Source organism: Centruroides sculpturatus, unplaced genomic scaffold, assembly GCF_000671375.1.
Source record: "Centruroides sculpturatus isolate CEXI.00-Female unplaced genomic scaffold, Cexi_2.0 scaffold533, whole genome shotgun sequence".
In the NCBI taxonomy this organism is placed as follows: domain Eukaryota; kingdom Metazoa; phylum Arthropoda; class Arachnida; order Scorpiones; family Buthidae; genus Centruroides; species Centruroides sculpturatus.
Genome location: NW_019384875.1, coordinates 219,976 through 243,415, shown reverse-complemented (window position 1 = coordinate 243,415; position 23,440 = coordinate 219,976). Strand labels below are relative to the sequence as shown.

Here is a 23,440-nt window from a genome sequence, read left to right as displayed (position 1 = left end):
TTACTTTATGTAAGATGCATTGATGCTATTTTGGAGGTTAAAGGTCGAGGGAGAAGCTAGAGAGGGTCACGTGTAATATCTCGAGTGGGGTATGACATAATAAAAATTTTACTAGTTATTGGCATTTACTATTTACAAAAAACTTCATCTCTATCCTCAAAATTAAGCCATTTGCATTTTTATAATAATTAATAATACAAAAGTTATTTTTTCATAACAACTCATAATAGATGGCGTAACACCAAATTTTTACTTTTACTCAGTGACTTAATGTTTCTGAAGCAAATATTTTTCGCCGAAAAAGTTATGCAGCTCATTGCTGGACTTTTCTAAGGTATTTGAGAAGATTTATTTAAATTTATTTATTTAAATTTTTTCATATTTTATGAAATTCTTAGGTTTTTACTAAACTTTTAATAATATCGAATAAAATAAATTTCCTGATCATTATTCATTTATTTTAATTTTAACTTTATACTTTAGGTAAAATTTTATGTATTAATACTCTGTTACATTTTCTTGTATTATCTTACACCTCTTGTATTGTATTATTTCATCTCTATGTAACTAACATCTGACAGTGCCTTGCGGAGTCAGGTACTGTATGTACAGTACTCTGTACATCCATAATAAAATTGAATTGAATTCTCCTTTAATAAAAAATTTATTTATTACAATTTCATTTAAAAATACAGCAATAAAAGAATATATATATATTCTTTTTTACATAAAATTTAAAACTATTCTATATACAGTGTTCTTATGATGAATCACTCATGCCATATATCATTCATACGTTTTAAATTGTATACAGGACATGTCCTTTTAAAAATATGACTTGATAGTACATAAAATGTTAATCACACGGTTTAATTATTAATATAAATTACATTACAATAATTGTTTACAATTTTCTATTCGGTCAATATTAAGATTTTAAACATATTTATTTATTGTTCATACAAAAATATCACTCATATTATAGAAATAAATGTACAGTTTTTAATTTAAGTGGAATAATAAAACCTACGAATGCATCGTACCTTCAAACAATTTCGTACTTTCTTGGCGTTCTGTAATTGTTTCACATACTGAAGAAACAATTTTACTCCTTCTTCCAACTGTTAACAAATACTCCGGTAGGACATTATCGAGAAAAACAAATAATAGCGGAAGCAAAAGTATACTGTGGAAAGCTGCTATTGTTATCAATAGAAATACTATTTTCACGAAACACAGAAATATGTAACTAGGACATGCTAAAATCACGATAACTCCTAAAATTGTGGTTAAGCTTCCCTGGACGATTGGAGTAGCCACAGAATGAAGAGCACGCTTCAAACGTTCCATATCGGTTTTCTCGTCCGATTCGAGATACGACGTGGCCATATGGGCCACATAATCGACCGAAAATCCAACGCACATGATTAACACCATCATAGTAACTGTGTCCAGATTGACACCCCAGAACGACATGTATCCTATAACTCCGATTTCGATCGAAACCATGTTTAATACAGCAGCAATGAAGCAGCGTATATCGGGAATGAATAAAATGATGAGAAACAACATGGTGCAACCACAAGTTAATAAAGTTTGCTGGGAAATGGCACCAATAGTTAGAAACTGATCATAGAAGGGAAAGAAAAATTGACTCAAGAAGACCGGGAAGGAAGCATTATTTACAATTTCTCTCAATCTTACCAACATGAATTTGGCATCGTTAAAATCACCGGTGACTTTTGTTTGGATCAAGAATCTCGAAGCAGTAATTTCTGTGAAATTTTCATTGAAAATGATGTCATTTCTAAATCTTATGGCCGGTGGATAATTCAGAAACATATTCCTCAATGCGTGCAAATAATCACTTTTAGCGCTGAAATTGTATTTACGCAAATAAATAGAAGCTCTTGGATCATTCTGAAATGTCTTAAAATATCTCAACCAAGATTCCGTCAGTTCTTTATTAGCAATGTAAGGGGTAGCTTCAAGTTTTCGCATCATATCTTCAATTTCGTCTCTCACTTTAGGATCTGCATAGTTTAAAGTTGTGGGTATGATCACTTGGATCCTATCTCGATATTCTCGATAATCCTCGAAGAAGTGATTAAGAAATGTAGCGGCGTAAGAGTTGAATGGTGTGAAGAAATGGAGCTCTGTTCCTTCTTTTAAGTAAAAACAACCGAAAATTGCAAATGACAAGTACACGATATAGGTAAAAATTATAGAGATTTTAAACCATTTGTAGGAAAAATAATAGCTAAGAGTATCTCGAAAAAATGCCATTATTTTATCGTCTTGGTAATCAGTAGACTCGGATGTACAACATAATAGAGTGTGAATGACATTCTTTTTCTCTATAAATAGAAAAATATATACTTCTTCCTTTAATGTTTTTAATGAATACAGGAAAATTTGCTATTAAATCTTATTTTATAAAATTTATTCTGCAAGCGAAATATGTCATTCGAAATTAACAGCAAATATAAAAATAAGTTATTTATAATGTAGTGTATTTTATTTTATTATAAGTCGAAATCGCGATATTTTTATCGAGAAACAATCGAGGAAAATTATAGACTTCCTTTTCCTATATACACGGAAAAACTGTTATTTAAGAAAAATTGTTACAGGAGTGAGTTTTCTTTCAGTTTAGAACTTTTATACAAAATATTAATATTTATTTTTGCACCTTTAATTATTAATGTGAGAACTACATTTGCATTTTGAAATTTTGTACAAATAAAAATCTGCCTTTTCAAATTTAAATAATAAAAAAAATTGCATTTTATACGTAATAATTACAGATAGAATTTCTACTATATAAGAAATAATGAATATAGAGCAGAATGTAATGAGTAATACATGGATACGTGCTAAATATCTAGAATGAATCTAGATCAAGTCCTAACTTTTCTAGGACACAGATCCGTTAAGAATCTAAAGCTAAAGATCCTCCCATAGAAAAATGCATATGTAAATCTGAAAAAAATAATGGATTCAATTTATTGCATCGAAAATTATTTACGTATTAATAGAAATAAGTAATTTATCAACAATGTATCGATGCGATTTCAAAATTTAAAAAAGAAATTTGTTTTGACAACAAATAAGACGAAATCCACCATTAATTCATATTAGAGAAAAATTTAAAATTTAATTTTTATAAACTTTTTTTACGTTTCTTCGGTTAGACTGTCATTTCGTGGATCCTTCTAAATCCTATCCACAGAGTTGAGGTTAAGAATCCTTGACAATATGATGTTAGCCTTCTTACATTAGAACTGTAGAACATCAGCAATATATGTCTGGTTTTAAGTTAATTGACTAACGTAGCTCATCTACCTTGATNAAGAGATTTGGTATAAGTAAGTGAAGAATATGCCAGTGGCAGCAAATGAACAAAATATTTTCACAGCCGGAAAAGGGGTCATGAAACCAAACATGAATGATATGAAATTTGTAAGTGAAGTGATTGTTATCGACACTGCAGTTTCGCTAAGTGTTTGAGAAATTCGTTCGTCCACCTTTGCGTTTGGATCAGTTTTCTTCCACGCTGCCAACATTACAAAAGTATCATCCAGTCCAATACCTGATGATTAAATAATTGGTTAATATTAAAAATTTAAATATTAATATAAACATTTTAAATATTTCAATAATGTACACTTTTAGCAGGTACAAGCAGGTACAGCCTTTTAGCAGCACCTTAAAAGGTGCTGCTAAAAGGTACAGTACTGTACAGTACATACCAAAAGGAAATTAAGAAACTTTGTATATAAGCCATTAGCTGTAATTACTTATGTAAATAAGAAATTTTATGTCAAGACTACGAATGAAGAATTATATTTATAAATTTTTAATTTATTTTAAAAATATTTAAATGAGAAAAAAAATACGTTTTAAATCGATCTTCAAACGCTTTACATATTATCCGTATATAAATTTTCTTATTATAGTTATAGACTTTACATAATCTTATACAGAATTTTCATCTTTAATATATGTTTCAAAATATTAAATAAATGAAATAAATATTAGCTTTAAAATGTTAATAATACGTAGTTTTCGCCAATAAAGTATATTTATAACAGGAAAAGATTTTGTGTTTGTCATTAAATAAAAACGAAATAAACATTTATATAAGAAAGTACGTCAATCAACAAGGAAAACAAACAGTTATAATCAGTTCCTTAGTAAATGAAAAAAATACAAAATTATTGGCTTAAATTCAGATATAACGGATGGCTCAAAAGTCAGCTAACCAAAGTGTAGTTTAACAACGGATAAAACCCATTTGGTACAGCTGTTTTTGTCACCAGGCTGAAAATATAGCTCGGTTAACTGACTTTTGGAGCACCTTATATTTGCAACATATAATATTAATAAATTTTAAATGACAAAGATATGACTTAACACGCGTCTTACGACCGCTCGCTTTACGACCAACGATTTTTAATCGTTTTCCAGAAACCAATTGCGTTATAAAAACAGGACGTAATGATTACTGGATAAAAATAAATCAATTAATATACCGATACTTTTATAGAATTTTTGAAAAATCGCAAATAATTTTCAAAATTATCAAAATATTATGATTTATGCCTTGATTTATATATAGACTCTAATGACGATGATGATGGTAATTTGTAAACATTATTTACAAATCCATCATTACATTAATTAAAACGGAACGATTTTGAAGCCATTAATTAAAAGAGCATTCAGACTTGGCTGCATCACGAAGTTCTGTTTTGAATGCAATTTCTTTATGTGTAAGAGTTCAATTTGGTAACTATAATATTGGAGACCCCTTATATAAGGTCTCAAATTAAATTATTTCATACAATAGTGTTACCTAGAAAGAAAAGAGTGAATAAAACAGAAAATTTCATCGCCATGGCGCTCTTAAAATATATGAGAATCATATTCTGAGAGTGCCATAGAATATTGTAATCACGATTAATAACTATGCAAGAATAAATCCGTATATCTTATTTACGAATCATTTTTAGCTTAAATGCTTCAATAATAAAGAAACACCAAGAGAAAAAAATTATATAACAGGAGGAAATAATTATCGTGTTTAATTCATCATAGATTATACGTGGTATTTTTTCTTGAATTTTGATATCATCTAACGTGCAATCAACTAAAGAATTCTTGTTAGCTAAATCAGAAATTGCATTGGCATTTTAATGTATTCAAAGATAACCTTGGATAAAGCTTTCTCTTTAACTATTTACGAACTATTCTTACATACGAGTATTTCAAGGAAAATTATATTTTATAAACTTTTTGCAAAATTATATGGCCCCATTTAATTTTAAATCAATTTTTCTTTGCATGTTTTAGAATAAAGTGTAATCTGCGTATACAAGCTTTATTACTGGTATATTCGAACCCACACTCTGGTATACAGGTATCACAAGGATTGTACCTGTATACTACATAAAGCATGTTGCCAAAAGTCGTGGGTTCTCCATTCCTGCTCAAAATGCATTTTTTACCCTGTCTCCTCCTTTGGGTGAACACGCTATTCGAATATTAAAGTTTATACAGTAGAACCTCGAAAACTCGGCCTAATGTAGACNGTAATAAAGTGATTTAAAAAATTATTTATGTACTGTACATTCGTATGCTAGTCTACAGTATATTAATATAATAAACTAAAAGAAAGACTTAAAAAATATTTTATTACGCGACTTCGGTAGCTACGAACTAACTAATCCTTTCTTATCTTACTTTAATCAACTTCAAATTGATACAGTGAACGTTATGACTAGTCTAATGTGTTACATCATCGGTGTTTAAGTTCGGATTATTCGAAATGACCATATTATACCATAGTGATGTTTTATATATAAAAAAATGTAATTAAAATCGAGCTATTTCTTTTCTTTTCTTGTTTCCAGCTCAAATAAAAACATTTCTAGAAATCAGCTTTTCATTCTGTCTGAAAAATCAAATTTTATGCTGTCTTTCGACACAAAGACTTCATTTCTATCAGATCTTGGCAATCATTCAACATAGTCCATTTCTTATCTACGAATGTCAAAAATACAATGCACTATTATGTAAAATTTCTATGCCGCCAGAGTTTTTTTTTTTTTAATAAATATGAAATGCCATACGAATTTCTTTAATAATTTCACCTGTTTACATTTAGAAATTTTTCATCTCACCAGTTCTTTATGTTCTGAAACGAATTAATTGTAAATGGTTTCCAATATATCTGATGACAGATTCCATGAATATAATTAATTTTCATCGCGAAACACATGGATTTACATCAAATTTTCCCTTAAAGTTGTAAATGAAATTCTACTATAACATGTAATTTCTGCAACTTGTCTAAGTCCTTAATTTTAAATTAAAAACATTAAATTATACTTACTACTCGGTTTCATAGGAACGAAGAAAAGGGAGTGAAATCTTTTCTGTTCTAAAATACCAAAAATCGCTGCAGCTGCACTGAAAAAAGAGATTTGGTACAAGTAAGTGAAGAATATGCCAGTGGCAGCAAATGAACAAAATATTTTCACAGCCGGAAAAGGGGTCATGAAACCAAACATGAATGATATGAAATTTGTAAGTGAAGTGATTGTTATCGACACTGCAGTTTCGCTAAGTGTTTGAGAAATTCGTTCGTCCACCTTTGCGTTTGGATCAGTTTTCTTCCACGCTGCCAACATTACAAAAGTATCATCCAGTCCAATACCTGATGATTAAATAATTGGTTAATATTAAAAATTTAAATATTAATATAAACATTTTAAATATTTCAATAATGTACACTTTTAGCAGGTACAAGCAGGTACAGCCTTTTAGCAGCACCTTAAAAGGTGCTGCTAAAAGGTACAGTACTGTACAGTACATACCAAAAGGAAATTAAGAAACTTTGTATATAAGCCATTAGCTGTAATTACTTATGTAAATAAGAAATTTTATGTCAAGACTACGAATGAAGAATTATATTTATAAATTTTTAATTTATTTTAAAAATATTTAAATATGTATTTATTTTTTTAGAAAATACAAGGGAAGCGGCGCATCCACCGCTTCTAATGACGGCACGCCACTGGTATACATATGTATGACGTATGCATATTATACTCTTAGGTGTCTTACGTAAGAATTAAGTCTTTATTTACAACACCTAAATGCATTCAATGATTGATAATAATTTATGTTATGACAGTAAAAGTATGAAGGGTGGCTTCTTTAATTTACTCAAATCACTAAATTAGTGTGATTGAGATGACGAATAATGATCTCTTTATTCCTCTATAAAGTCGAACCTGCGATAACGATCACCTCTAAATATTTTTGGGGAAAATTACTTTTTTTTTTGAAACTGCAATGTTGATGTTAGAATGTTTATGACTGTTAAGTGTTGATAGGGTAGTCTCACCTTACAAGAGAGATAGAAACTATCTGTAACGAAGTTCACTATTATTCTAGCGGTTCCTATGTACGGATGTAGTTTCTAAGCTGTCGTGTAGATACAGAAATTAACATTTAAATTTTTTTTTTTACAAAACCCATCCTTACCCTCAAAATTAAGCTTTTTGTCATTTTATAATAATTAAAAATATAAAAAGTTATTTTTAATAAAATAGCTTAACAGATGGCGCAACATACGCAGTTTTAGATATTGTCAGGAAAGTTAAGCAATTCGTTGCTGGATTTTTTACTTTAGAAGCAGCACTAAAATTTTATTAGACAATCCACAAAATAAGAATTAAAAAGTTCATGTGATAAATTAATATACGGTATTTTTTCCGTGTTATGTATCACGTTAGGCATACATCCGAATCGATGTTTGACACCTGAAAAAAGTGGCCTTGATGTCTATATTAATTAAATGAAATAACAAAATGACAATAAGTATTATCGAAGACTTGTTTAATATAATAAACCTACGCTGTCTGCGTAATATTTTTGTCTTCCAATTACAATAATTTATTTATATATATAAATGAGAATGTTTGTTTGTATGTTCGCTATACATTCCTAGGCCGTTCGACCAATTCTTAGGAAACTCAGTAATTAGGTTCAAATACTTCTAACTTAGATCATGTCGTACATTTCATCCCAAAATATCTATTGCATTTCTATAAATCAATTAATTTTTATTAACATTCGATTTTCTGAGTTACATGTAGCGCCATCTATAGGCAAAAACGTTAACAAAATAAACTAAATATAATTTTACAAAAAAGTTTATAATTTAAAAAATTTACATTGTATTCACGTAACTACTGCGACAATGATATAGCGCTATATAGATGCGCTATATCATTATTGATATCTGTAACATATAACGCTTGCATGGAATGAAAAGTGTTTAAGCCTGTGAATAGCCTACAAGTATTTAATTTTCCATATCTAACAACTCAGGTTTTTTATTTCTGAACGGTACTTTCTCAATTCTAATAAGCGTCCTTCAGTAGCCAAGTGGATAAAATCACCAAACACTGGTAGTTAGTTGTGGGTTTGGGCATTGGCTGGCAAGATGGCGTTTTCCAGATTTTCTTCACGTTAATAACACTTAAATAGGGTACATCTTCCCATAAAAGTCTTCCCGGAATGCATCCCCCTCGGCAGATCGCTCACGTGTCGCCTTGCCGTAAGCAAATAAACCAAACTAATTCTAACAAGCGATTATTTATTGTGACATCGTCACAATGCTGGGCTACAACTTTTTGTCAGATTGTTCTCAATTTTTTAGTGGTGGTCTTGATCTTGTGCTTCATACTTTAGCAATAGAGTAGTGTCGGTTATCTATCTATCTTCGTTCGGGAGAAACTTTTGAANTTATGAAGGCATAGAGCCTTTACTACATGAAAATGAAAATTAATGAATACACTGTATACAGTAATTTACCTGATAAGACAGACCTCAGAAAAATACTTTATGAGAGCCTTTATACTTTTATAAAGCTGTCTATAATGAAAATTAATTAACTAAGGATTTTTTTGCCCTGCCAGGTGTGGCCGAGTTATACGGAGTGCCGGGTTATCGAGAGCCGAGTTTTTGAGGTTCTACTGTACTTTAAAGTCTGTCTTCTGAGCATTTACACTGAAGAGGGGCTTAGATACTATATAGGCCTGAAATGCATTTGTGAATTGCAATAAAGGAGTGCCTAACCTTACAGCTGAGAGGAAGTCTACCGGGTTTTTATTGATTCGGATTAAAGAGACATATACTCAAACTATTTATACTTTAAATTTTAAATATTTATTACGATTAAAAGATAATATCACACGAATAAATATCAAAATACATAACTTACCTAGAAGCAAAAATGGCACAGCAACGAGTATATCAATAAATGGTACTCCACATGCGAAGACTACGCCCACAGAAGTGAATATGGCCATACCCACAGATAACACGCTGGCTACTCCTAACCAGGGTTTGCTTCTCACCCAATCTTTAGTTAACGTTGATATAAAACAGAACGTTAACATTATGACCAGCAAAAGAACATAATACGGTATAATATCAGTTATCATATTATGAATTTCCCTCTCTAAAGAGGAGGATACGAAATAAAACACATCCACGTTTGGGAATTTCACATTTTTCATTTCATCTAAAAATACAGTTTCCCACTTGTAAGTTTTCTCTAAATTCTCTTCGCCCTGGTCATTCAAAAAGTACATTAACCTGACTAGTTTGGCAAAAGTCACGTATCCTAAATCGTCAACCGTCACACCCCCTAAACTGGCAGCAAAGAATTTTAAGGAGTACGTTTCTTCGTTCAAAAGTATAGGATATTTTACAAACGATCGGTTCCTTTCGATATCTTTTATCCACTTCTTTAAGGAAAATATCACATTTTCGTAGCATTTTCCATTATTTTTAGCGCATAAATCTTTATAGAACAACTTTTCACCCTTCCATTCGATGCTTATATTGTTAACAATTTTATCAATTGTATACAGCGTGTCTAAGATCGATTCTCTCAATACCGATCCTCCATCTTTAGGATAAATTAACATCCATCCAAATTTGCCTAATCGTGTCAGTCTGCCGGGTTCAAAATCTGACGATTTATTCATAGGAAAAGTTTTTTCTACAGTTTGCCTCTCGTAGAATGCCTTACTGTTTTGAGGATTGTATAGATAATCCGCATCCTGTACGTAACTAAATCTTAATATACCAATAGTCGATATCGCTGTGAATACAATTGGAATAATCAGGAATGGTAAGGGATGCCTTCCGATAACATATCCTAGATTTCGGAATTTTTCTTTTAAGATAACGCCGACAGAAATGCGAGTCATATCTGTAAGCTGCAACAAAAAATAATTTATTTTTAATGACATTTTTATGGTTAAAACGTGTTATTTTTATTGCATAAGATAAGCATTACGAGTCCAATAGATGGCAATATTGCGTGCAATTTTAGTATTATTTTTACTCGATAATCGTGTAGGAAATAGGAAGCGATTCTAAACGGAAAGTGAAACGAGAAATTTATTTAATTTTATTCATTTTTCAGCCATTATTCTGGTCTGCTTCCTCTCAACTATTCAATTCGCGTAACGGGGTAACGATCAATTGGACTCATTTTTATAAATTCCACAATTAATAAACTTGTAAACAATTTAATTTAATTGCATAACGAGATTTCGTTTATATTTAAACTTATATACAATAGATATAATTAGCAATATTAATTTAATAAATAAAGTTATACTAGGAGCATAATTAGAGAAAACATTTATTCTTATTTTATATGCTCGTACGTCCGAGGTATATACAAGGGAAGCGAATGTTATTGCTCTTCGAATTACGTGCACCTAAGTATAATAAGAAATAATCCTCAACATGAAGCTGCATTGAATCAATGGCTCACACATAGCATAAAATTGAGTAGAAGCAGACTTTTTAATAGAAGAAATTCTAATGTTCCACCCTTTAGACGCATTTATTGTACTTGTACAGTAGACTCCCTATAACGCGGTAGATACGTTCCGTGTTATATGAATTCCGTGTTGTAGGAGTCACTTAGATTTTACAAATACGTGAGCCGTTCACAGCCCGTCGTCACTTGTGCAGTTTAGGGGGTACGGCTGTTTGAAAGGTTTTCTTCCATAAAATTAATCGATTCTAGGCTAATTTTTCTCGAACATTTCCAAAACACTTATAATTTTTTCGAAATAATCCATATAAACTACGCTACAAACAAAATATTGTAGATAATACTTAACGAGTGCGCACCGTTCGATGATGCCGTTGCTTAAGCTTGTTTTCGTCGCGGAGCGACTCATAGGACAGCGGTCACGTGTTTCCTGATAAGTTATTCTTTCTGTGAAAAATTCACTGAACTTTGGAGACATCATTAATAGAAATATGATTTTTATGGCCGTTGAATAATAAATATTTTTTAGTAGGTTCGCTACTCGTTTAAACTCAACGGTTCGTGCAATGTCCACTATTGGTCAAGATTCGACCAATCCTGTCGAGACACGAGTCGGCAATGACAATCTGTCTCATTCTTTTACCGTGTTATACGAGCCTCTTTTAACGTGTTTTACGAACACGATCGCAATTTTTTCCGCCGTGTTATACGAATCCATCTTATATGAACCCGTGTTATAGGGGTCTACTGTATTTTTCAATAGAAAACCTGTAAATTTTTATGTTCCAAATGTACTCTTGCAGCGATATAACCGTTCGAAAAACCCCAATTTCACTAAACCCAATGCAGAGTTTCCTAGTCTGCAGATATTTCCCTAGATATGGGGAATTTTCAAGCCTGAAGAATAAAAGGACTATTTTTCAACGTCCTCTGTAATTACTCGATATTGCATACAGGAATTTGAGAGCATTCCAATGTTCCGAAGCTTTCGCCACAAATTGCAGCCTAAAAATAAAACATGGAATTTTTTCTGAGTACACTATCCTATTATCAGGAAGTTTAATGATAGCCTTGAATTAGTAATTCGTAGCCATAACCGTATATAAATTTTGTACTGCAAATGAATATTCAACTCATTCTAAACGTATACTAAAATAAGTTAATAACAGAAAATAAAACAGCTGGCAAAGTGGTTGCATCACTTTCTCGGCACTCATAATTTACAAAGTAGATGTTATGTGTGGCTCCATCTGTTACAAGATTCTTTTAAAACATACTTTTTTATAATATTAATTAATTAATATAAAAAAGCAACGGCCTTTATATCAATACCAATGTTGGGAGTAGGAGTGTTTTTTGAAAAAATTATAAATACTAATAACGAGTAAAACTTTCATCGAGTCTGACACAAGCACACAATTTTGTAAGGTTGTTTTTTAAACATGTTGGACTCAAATGCAAGAAACTGGAGGGGGTCTAAATTTAATTCAACTTTCCCTGTAGTATCTTGAATTCTATAACAGCCGAGAAAGTAATTAGCATATAGTAATAAAGATAATAAATATTAATACATAAGGTCTATTAAAAATGCTCGGAAACGCCTCTCTTGGCAGTTGATCAAATGTTTCATTGACTTCTTCTATTCTCCGCAATTCAATCCTTTCTAATATGTGTTAAGAATAAAGATTTTCAATTTACTACTTTTAATTATTAATGCTACTTTTTGGCATTTTGTCACTACAAAACCAGGTTTATATTTATCATTCAGCTCGTGACATTTCTTTTATACGATTTGGCACATAAAATACGACGTGGGAATACTTAATGATTAATTTACATTATTAGTAAAATTAAGTTGTTGAGGACTGTTTCACAGTATCACAGATTAGTTCTTTATCCAGTTTAGAATATAGTTTGGAGGATTATTAGTTCCCCTTTTCCGTCTTTTATTTATTTATTTTTTTTTTGCACTTAAATTGGGAATTTTTGTGTATTTTTCTACTTCTGTTTATAAATATGAAATTAAATTTTGTTTAGTAACTTTGATACTTAAATCCTTCTGTTGATGTCAAATAATAAGAACGATTCCTTTGTTCATAAAGGTGAGGAAGGGTGCGGTGGCATTACATTTTATGTGTTTAAAAAATTCCAAAAATATTAAATTCAAATCTGATAAGTAAATAATTTTAAAGTGGAAGGAATTACAATATTATTTTGAAATTTGAATTGCTCACTGTTACCACAAATTTGGATGAAAATCCTCTTTCTTCGCGGGTTAAGCAGCTCTTTAAATATGCAAAATATATTCCTAACAGAGAAAGAAATACGAATTGAAGTTTTAAGTTGGCATAATTAAATTTTGCAAAGGACAATGCTAGAGAGAAGAATGAATTTTCGTACGAAGTGGCATACGTTCTGCGATCGCTCTTAACAAGGTAAATCATCTTGCATTGAAAAACTTTCTAGAAAATTATACCGAGAACTCGATCCCTGACCAAAGCACGATGAGGGAAAGTCCTGTGCATGAAGCAACTTAAAAAAAAAAAAAAAAAAAAAAAAACAAATGCTAATATTATGGGTAGAAGATATGAACAAGAATAGATTAAATGGTACTGTACGTGCTTAACATTCTCATCGGTTCCTTAGGGTTGCCAGTATCACACGTGCTGTTAACAGTTTACGAATTACAATACAAATTTCACAACTGCTACGCAGGCTTTCAATGATGCAGGTCCAAATTGTAAAACTCTGTCATTCCGTACGAAAACATTCTGTTACTTGTAACTCTCGGGCATCACGTGGGTTAAGTACACGCTTTAACAGGGTGCGCGAAGCAAATAGAGCATAAATATCTTGGTGCAAGAGAAACCAAGAAAAACCTTTTCGGTAATTTCCGCCTCGATAGACAATATTGAGAGTAAATTGAAGCCAGTCTGTCCCACTGTTGAAGGGAAGGTAAGATAAAAGTCTGGCTAGATAAACATATTATAGAACGTGGATGTCTGCCATACCGTTTTACACAATGTACAGTATGGCAGACAATTTTACTTGCCATTTATAGTGGCATTTAATGATTTTTATAAAGTTTTTAAAGCAGTATTAGTGGTAGCATTTTTTTTACATCTTCCCTGGAGCGGGAAACACGCATTTCCCGGGCCTTAGGTACCGTACGTGCCTGATTCACTTAATGATTAAAACGGCATCGCTGGTAACACTGATAAAAGGAACAACGTATGATGCATCGAGATTGGACCACTGAAAGCGGGTCAGGGTCGGAGAACCTAGTAAATTGGTGATCGCGTGAATAAAATCGCTGAACATTGATCGCGGGTTTGCGCCTGACCAATTTGCCGGTTACGTGGCGTTTTCCGGGATTTCTCGCGTGTCTAACACCTAAATAAAAAAGCCTCCCGGAAAACCTCCCTCGGTAGATCGCATGCCTGTTGCATTTGCCTATCCCATCAATCAAGCCAAACCTAGTAAAATTATACGGTGAAAAATTAATTATTTTCATTAAATTAAAGGTTTTACGTTGATAAACATCATTAAATTCATATTAATCAAACTTGCAATCTTTCATTCCTCTACCATTTTCATTTAATCTTATTTTTGGTTCTATCCGCCGCCTGGACACCACGAGAGTCGAGTATTCGGTACAAACCATCCTCCGAAAAATTTCTCGGATTTTTTCAATAGTTTCTGTCCCTAGGGTGTCTAGTTTAGTTACATCAGTGGCAACGCGAACGAGTTCGGAGATCACGTGGTGCCAACTCGTTTAGTGAGACCATTCACCAAGTGAGTTGATGGTACCATGTGGTGTTTTGAACCCGTTCGTGCTGTCGCTCACGTAGCTCGAAAATTGGTACCCAGCGCCTTACCCATCCATTTATTTCTATATAACTTAATTAAAATAGTTAATTAAACATCATTTTTAAAAGTTACACTAAAAATTAATTTCTTTTTACCGTAATAATTTACGTAACCAACCTGTAAAAGTATTCACCTTTTCTATCCAAATAACAGCCGAATATGTATTTCAAAGTGCTTCGAAGTGTCTCGCTTTCAATGTCATTTGTTGAGAAACCTGTTTTATGTAATTTGTGTGCATGTTTGGAATGGATAATATATTATAATCAACAGAAGAGCTTTATAATGCGGTTTATATAACAAAAATATCAGCTAAAAATTTATTATTTCGTCATAAATATTCCCTAAATCACCCTTCTATCAAAAATTTTCCCTATTGTTTCTCTTCCTATTTAATTATTTAAACGAATCAAATGCATTAACATAAAACTTTAAATGTAACTGAGGATAATAGGGATGTATAATAGTTAATAAAATTTTAATTCTGAATTATTTATAAAATACTCGGATGCAAAAATTCCAGAACTTAAATATCATATCTTAACTTCTCTTCTGCATCTTTTTATTCGTACATTTGAAAGCATTATATATTAGTTACCTTATATTTAAATATTAAAAATTCTAACACGATCGTATATACGAGGATCCTAATTTAGCAACTAATTCCAAGAGTATTAATTAGCTGTGTTCTAATTTAGTAATTCTGAATCTATGTCATTTGTTACTTAAAATAAAGAAAAAACGTATTAAATTTACTATAAATATATATATAATTAAGTTTGCATTTAGAATAAATACATTTATAAAATGTCGCTAGTAATTTTATTTGGGAAATTATTGCATCATTAAATTTCTAATTAATTGTAATATTTACTTTATATAATATTTTAACAATACATTGGAAGAATTGCGAATATTTCCTCTTGCAACCAAGATAAATTCACTATAAGCAAATTTTATCGATACACGAAATTACCTCCTTTTATTCTTGTCACGTTTTATCGAATTTAAATCAAATTAATCAAATTAAGGGGAACGTAGAAGGCGTAAATAGCGCGTCATCACTTCCCCGCTCGTCCCTAATCAATAAAACCACAGAAAAGACGAAATTTGGGGAAAGTTGATTTTGTATTTGCGAATTAATTATCATTTATTTAGTACAAAACAAGCCAACACAGCCCTAGTATATACTAATTTGTCTACTGCGCTGTATTCTTTGTATTAATTATCATTTAGAATCACCCTTTTGACACTATTGATCTTCATGTCTTCATCTTGTTACTGTTTTCTTATTTCATTAATGAAGTATAGGGAAACATGAGTGATTAAATCACTCTTCTCTCTCTCTCTCCTTCTGTTTCGTAATTATCTAGAATTTTAATAGATCTATAATTTCAACTAAGGTCTTGATATATTCGCAGAAAAGATATTCGAAAATCGTAATTATTGTTGGAAATCACGATAGAAGGATTCACACAATACGTGGGTTTAATGCTATTGTATACAGATATACGATTGCACGCTTACTAACACGTGTTTTATGCGTACTGTGACATGTGCTCCCGTGCTACACGCGATTAAATTAAAGATAACTACATTTAATAATAAATAATATTTGCCGAGTTTAAAAATTATAATATAATTAATGGATAAATGGAATAATCGACAGATTCGGTGTTAATGTTTATTTTTGATGCTGACAATACACTTCTGTTATCCAGCCCTTAGAAAAGTCTATTTATGTTCAAGTTAAAAAATTTATATATTTCGTTAATATAAAACAGCATATTTATCTATATTTGTATACAAAAAACTGGCAAGGGCTGTTATACGACTTTTCCAATACTCATAAAGTTACGTGTGGTGTTGTCTGTTACTAGATTTTATCAAAATACAATGCTTATAGAGTATTATTATTTATTATAAAGACTTATTCGGGAGTGTGAGTGACTAGTAAAGATATTGTAAATGTTAAATTAACTAGTAATGCAAAAAATTGGGGATTCAAAATTTCATCTAATACTTCACTTTCCCTATGTTATATCCTTTAACACCTAGGAAGTAAATTTGTTACCACAGCAAGAGACTTTTCTCTCTATGCGTAGATTCATATTTATTTTTGTATTGATTAATGCCCCAAGCTATATAAAATTATCAAAACACATGTATAGCTGCTGCTATAAGCACAGTACCTAAGAAGCAGAGATTCCAGATTAGTTACCATAGTAACTGCATCCTTGTCCTTCCTACCCTTCTCTAAAACAGTTCTAAATCTAATAAATGACTTATTAAAATGTAAGTTGTGTTATTAAATCAATGAAATTAGTTTAAATAAATTAATTTAAGTTATTTTTAATATCTAAACGTGACATATTAAGTATGCATAGTGACTCATGCTCTCATTATTCTAATATATACTAAGTGCGTGTACACTTTATAAACTGCATAGAGGAAAAATGCCAATATTAAAATGATCTTATCAAAAGTATATTTCATTATTAGATATAGCATAAAATATATTATTATATTCTAGATCTTAACCTAATTTTCGACAAGAGCATCTAATATAAAACGTGATTTATTCCAGATAACTAATTGGAATGCTATAAAAATGCACCAGACTAAAGTAGAGATTTTAATATAATTAGCATATTTTTTGTTAGATTTCCTTAATCGTAGATTATCAATAACAGTTTTATCAAGGCATTTTAGCTAAGAAAAACGTTTTATACTCAAGATTACTTACATTATCTCGAAGAATATAGTAAAAGTGTTTAACGACTTTTCAAATGAGTGAGAAGTCTGAACACGTAGACTTTTCTTATGAAACTGTTAAAGATAAGATAAATTCAACCAATCAAAAGTAGAAAAATTCAAGGTTTCCTCCTAAGATAATTTCTCGTTAGCACAATTCGCTAACAATCAAGGACCAATTTAGAAGTAGAAAAACTCATTTTGATAAACCAAATGAAAATATTTATTATGATTTTAATAATTCTTATTAATAATTAATCATTTTTGAGTTAATTTCTGAATTTCTTCGTTTTATTTTTATTTTTTTATTATTTAAAATTGAATCTTAATGTTTCCATTGTATGTAAATTTGCTTATCGAGCTTTTCAATCCGATTTACCTTAGCAACTAATATAATCGAAAGAGTAAATGATATTTTTTTAAAAGTTTTTCATCATTGACTATACGAGATGTTACATCACGAATCCTAAAGATATTAATATTTTATTTTTTCGACCTTGTGAATTTTAGTTGAAATTTTGTCATACAAGTGTCATTTTACCTAAATTTCATTCGGTTTCTTAATTTATTTCAATATCCTGGATATTTTAGAGCGATTAGTTAATTATTTTTATAAAATTTAAGCTAGAAAATAATTAATTAATAAACTTTCTTGAGTTTCTTTACCGTTAAAATCCCTCCTGGAACCAAGATCCTACTGGAAAATAATCTCCTCCTCTCCTCAATTCTCGGAATTAATTGGTCTATTTATGTTACCTAATTCGAGAGATGACATATATACAGAGTTCCTACTCATATTTTTCTTTTAAATTCTCTGTTTAACCCTGACTTTCAACGTCCCTTACAGCATGGCACATTGACAAAATAAAATAGCATTTAACTTACTATACACATACGCTATTGCTTCTCCAATTTTTTAATTAGTTATTTTTTTTCTAATTGCCAAATTATTAAAACTAAAAATAAAATGTTTTATTAAATTGAAATAGTTTATTCTGTTATTAATCCATAACCATAAATCTACGTGGCTTTGAACCATTATTTATTTACTGTTCATTAACAAATACTGTATAATACAGGTACAAAAGTATATATTTATTAAATTTATTCCTTAATAAATTTCCTGAACTTTATAAAATATTAATAAAATGGAAAAAAATGAAAATTATTAAAATGAAAAATGTAAAATAATAGCATTAAAAAAAATGATAAAATTATTTATCATTTTTTTTTTCCTTTGTAAAAGTTTGGGGAAATTTTGTGTATGCATAAGAGAAATTTTGGATCCTGAAAATATTCTGCATCTTTTTCACAAATTGTATTTCACCTGATTACTTTTTTCTGCCTGCAGACGGCTACACAGTACATTTAGTCAAGCATACTTTCAGCAAAAACTCAACAAAGCAGCCAAGGAGGCAAATTCCCTGACTTTTTCCGAACACAAATGAAAATTCCTAACTTCCCCTGACTTTCCAAGTGTAAGAACCCTGCATATACTTAAATCCTATTTGATGTTGATAATTTAGTCGCTCAAATTAAGCATTCTTTATCAAAGTTTTCATCTGCAACGCTTGAAGATCACTATTATCTTCGCTGATCATTATTTTTCATCGAATTCTGAAGTTATTCATCAAAATTTCTATCTGATCATTTTTAAGACCATAGAGCGAATATTAATAAGGAATATTTAGGTACTTCACCTTTTAAGACTGTTTCCACACGAAATAAGTTAATAACTTGTTGATGAGTCAGAGGAGGAAGCCAATAACTATAATACACAGAGAGACTTCACGTTTTGAACTAAGGAATTATTTTCAAGAAGGATAAGAGGCATGAAAATTGAAGAATTTAATAAGTTGAAAGAACTCGTTACAAGAGATCAACTAAAATAATTTAGAATCATTTTGTTGATGACTAGACAAAATTTTATAATATTACCAATCATACGGATAGGTTAGTGTTGTTAGACGAATACGAAATTGTATGAGTTTGAACGAAATTACAGCAGTTAGAACACAAGATGATGATGTAAATATGAAATTTTTACTATAAGGATAATTTTAAAATAATAAAAAGTTTTTTTTTTAATTTTATGTAAGAGAAATTCGAATATAGGAACGGCAATCATCTCAATTTCTCTCATAACTCAGCCTATCGAATTAATACAAACAAACGAATTAAGTATACCTTATATATATTTAAATTAATAAAAGCAATGTTTTCCAAAGAATTAGAAACAGTTATTTTAAGAAACTTTAACAGGAAACGAGTAGACACGCGAATTTCCCATATGTTAAGAAGATTAGGTTGATTTAAATCAGTGACCTCCAAAATAAGAGTTATATTCACTAAATGGAGGCGGTAGTTCGAAAAGTTTGGGAAATACTTTTAATTTATTTTAGTTGTACATTAAAAATATCGAATAATAAGTTGCAAAGTAAATGAAGAGTAATAAAAATGACATAAAATTAATTAAAATGTTAATTATATCACTTTTTATGTTTAATTCAAAAATATAACTAAAACGAAACGTACGTAATGAAATAATTATTTCATTACGTTGAACGATAAATTAAAATGTCGAATAAAAAGTCTTTGAACTAATTATTTAAGGTATTAAAATATCAAGGTGACACGAACGAGAAAAGCTTACGAAAAAAAAAAGGAGATATATCAATAGATGCTNATTAAATTAATGTTAAATCATAACATTAATTTAAAAGTCAATTAATTTAAATTGACTTTTAAATTAATGTTATGATATCACAACTACATAGTGATAAATTTGAGTAAATGTGACTTAAAATATTTGAATTTTTAAGTTAATTATTAAATATTTGACAACTCATAAAAAAATATTTTTGGAAGGATTTTATCGCGAATACTTTTTTAACTAACCAGTATCTCTAGATATAGATCTTATCTACGTTAATCTTAATCACAATGAAATTGCTGTTGTGAAATAGTAATTCGTCGTGTTTACCTTTACACATTTTAGAAATGTTACGTTAAAATTTACTTGGTAAAATTTTAAATAAAGTATTTTATAACAGCGTTTGAAACAGTTTATAAATGACATTTTAAAGAAATATTCTTAACTATTTTCAATGAAGTTGGTTCTTATCTAACACGCTAACTGTTCATAAATTATCATCCAAAATAAACTAATTGAGTTAGGAAAATACTGTTTATTGTTTGAACTATTTGTATAATAAATATTTGGTGGTGAAAGCCATAAATAATTCATACATTCGCCGGCAGATTAAAGGTCAAACGTCTTGGCAATGGATGTCATTTGTGATCGATCAACTTCAGTAAAGAAATAGATGAAGTTTGACATTACAAGGAACTCCAGAGATTTAAATAATAATCGACGTAAGTCTTTTGTAATGTTAGAAATTTATTATTATATATCAAATGACATCACTTTTCTCATTGTTTATTACGGAGCCATATATAAGGAATGCTTTTAAGTACGAATCATTGTAAAAAACTGTTTCAAAACTGCAATATGAGAAATTACTTAAAAAATTGCTTGCGTGACAGTAATTAAAATTAAAATAAAGTAAATTGAGTTTCCTCTTATAACTAATTATCGATAAGACCGTTTGTTACTAAACACAAGAATATTTTACGTTCGTTGCCAGTTTCAATTCAGTCCTTAATGTGAGGCCGGGACAACACCCCCCCCCGGACGGGAACCGGCTGTCGAGCTAAAGTCAATATATCGGTGACTTATTACGTAAATAGGACCGGTGTGACCAAGGAACGGGATGCGAGACGATATAATTGCCGCATTCCAAACCTAATTGACAGATTCGCGATCATCAATCGTGAGAACGAGAGAGGGATCGTCCACCGGGGTAACTTTGGACGATCACCTTACAGAGAGTTCAAAGCGGGATCTGCTGACACTCCTGTAGAGGGGGCGGCGGCTGGGACAGCTGCGTCTTCTCCGGGACAGAAAAAGACATTAGGTAAAATTTACGGGTCCGTCATCCGGGAAAGGGTATTCGGCGACCCCGCGGCCCGAATCGCGTCCCTGGCAACAGACCAGGAACCAATAGAATCAAGGGGACCAGCATTCGGACCAACCAAAATCTCGGGATTTCGGTAAGAAAAAGGTTATAAATGCCGAAATCCCAAGGAGAAACAGGAGGTTGGGAGCAAACAGTCCGGTCGACTCAGCTCGAGACTATAGGAGCAAAGGCTAATGAACTAAGTACGGCAGAAGAGTTTAAGGACCGAACTTCCCATCGTAGAATTCTCCACGATCCGAATTAAGGAATCAACTTTCACCGAAACATTGTGAACGCCGTGGTTCTTGTGCTACGTGGCCCACTTCCTCCTCCAGCCGCCGAAAAGGAAAACCCTCTACGAACTACGCAAAAGAACCTTTTCCGTTGTGTGACTCACGACGGAAAAGGTACTTTTCCGTCTGAGTCACACAACGTACTGGGGGGTAGTGGTTTGCTGGATGCAAAGAGACTCACACAGAGACCGTACTTACAAATTTAATGCGTTTATTTAGATAAAAACATGCTTACAATAGAAACACTGGTCTGTCCTTCGAAAAGATATCGTACCAATCGATGGAGAGTCCTTCCCGGCGTGACTCACGTGCCGCCGGGAAGGACTCTCCATCGATTGGTACGATATCTTTTCGAAGGACAGACCAGTGTTTCTATTGTAAGCATGTTTTTATCTAAATAAACGCATTAAATTTGTAAGTACGGTCTCTGTGTGAGTCTCTTTGCGTCCAGCAAACCACTACCCCCCAGTAGCGTGCCGTCATTAGAAGCGGTGGATGCGCCGTTCCCTTGTATTTTCTAAAAAATAAATAAATGTATTTAATAAATACATATTAATTTTAATTATATAAAAATAATCGCACAATATTTTATTATAACCGCATTACGTATCTTATTACAAATTTCTATACTACACGTGAGAAAAAAAGATTGCTATTGTATATTCGAATATTAGTGGCGGAGTAGCGGAGTGGAAGAGCTGTATCGTCGGCATCCAAAAAGCCAGATTCGCGCATGCGCTTTACAGAACACCAACCTCACCCGGTTTAGTCGGTGGAAGCCTAGGACCTCGGGTGGCTGCTACACGTATAACGCATCCAATTCTATCCAGGACTGGTTCCGGGCTGTTAGTCGCCCGCCTGCTAGATATTTGGCCGCCCTCGCCCGATTACGTGAATCACGAGTAGATTCATAACTTAACCCAACCGATAAGAATTTACCTGTATGTTTTTATGATAGTTTTCTGTATAGTTGACAGGAGTTTTAAAAAATCCGTTAAAATATTTTATATATTTATTCCGCTCTCTCCTTTTATATTGCTCACGGATTTCAATGTTAAACCAGTGATATTACGATTTCGTATGTCCCATCTTTAAGGGAATGTAGAAAAAAAGTGTACAATTCTTGTATAATATTAAAATATTAACTGTTACTTTGGTAGCATAATTTGCAACTAAATTTAATGAATGAGAGAGATGCACCAGGTACAGAAAAAGCTCTAGAATTTATTTTCCTTAAATTTACGATTTATGAATCCGTTTGTCATAAAAATTTGTCTTTCTACTTTTTCCCCGAGACTACAAATATTCGAGTACAAAGTAACTGGTTTCGACTTATTTCTACTTAAAAATTAGTTAAATAATTAAGCGATTAGGGAATTAGGAACATAAATAAAATCCTGATAAAAGAGCGGAAATTTTACTTTATTTAACAAAAGCCTAACCGAACCAATCTCTATGCGAGTACTGTAGGACTGATTTCTTCGAAATATTAAATGTAATAAAGACAGACATTTTTCCAGTTCAACCAGAGTGACCGAAAAGTTGTAAATTTTGTAAATTTTCGTGGATAATACCTGGTCCTAAAACGAATTAGTTAGAAAACAAATGACGAACAATCTATTAAGTTTAAC

General features: G+C 31.2%; 1 protein-coding gene across 1 annotated transcript; it reads right to left on the bottom strand.

The window, feature by feature from the left end:
- Positions 1-973: 973 nt before the first annotated feature.
- LOC111630943 (patched domain-containing protein 3-like) lies at positions 974-17,517 on the bottom strand. Its single transcript, XM_023375105.1, has 4 exons — positions 17,490-17,517; positions 9,299-10,304; positions 6,398-6,721; positions 974-2,357 (listed from the first exon to the last, which is right to left on the bottom strand). The coding sequence occupies exons 2-4, from the start codon at positions 10,293-10,295 to the stop codon at positions 1,027-1,029; spliced, it is 2,652 nt and encodes an 883-aa protein (XP_023230873.1). The 5' UTR covers positions 10,296-10,304; positions 17,490-17,517; the 3' UTR covers positions 974-1,026.
- Positions 17,518-23,440: the final 5,923 nt, after the last annotated feature.

Bases quoted from the DNA above. Each gene is read 5' to 3' on its own strand.
- LOC111630943 (XM_023375105.1), bottom strand. From the start codon at position 10,295: ATGACTCGCATTTCTGTCGGCGTTATCTTAAAAGAAAAATTCCGAAAT. The intron at 6,722-9,298 runs GTAAGTTATGTA...TTTAATCATCAG, and splicing joins TGTGCCATTTTTGCTTCTAG to GTATTGGACTGGATGATACT. The intron at 2,358-6,397 runs GTAAGTATAATT...TTCTATTTATAG, and splicing joins CGTTCCTATGAAACCGAGTA to AGAAAAAGAATGTCATTCAC.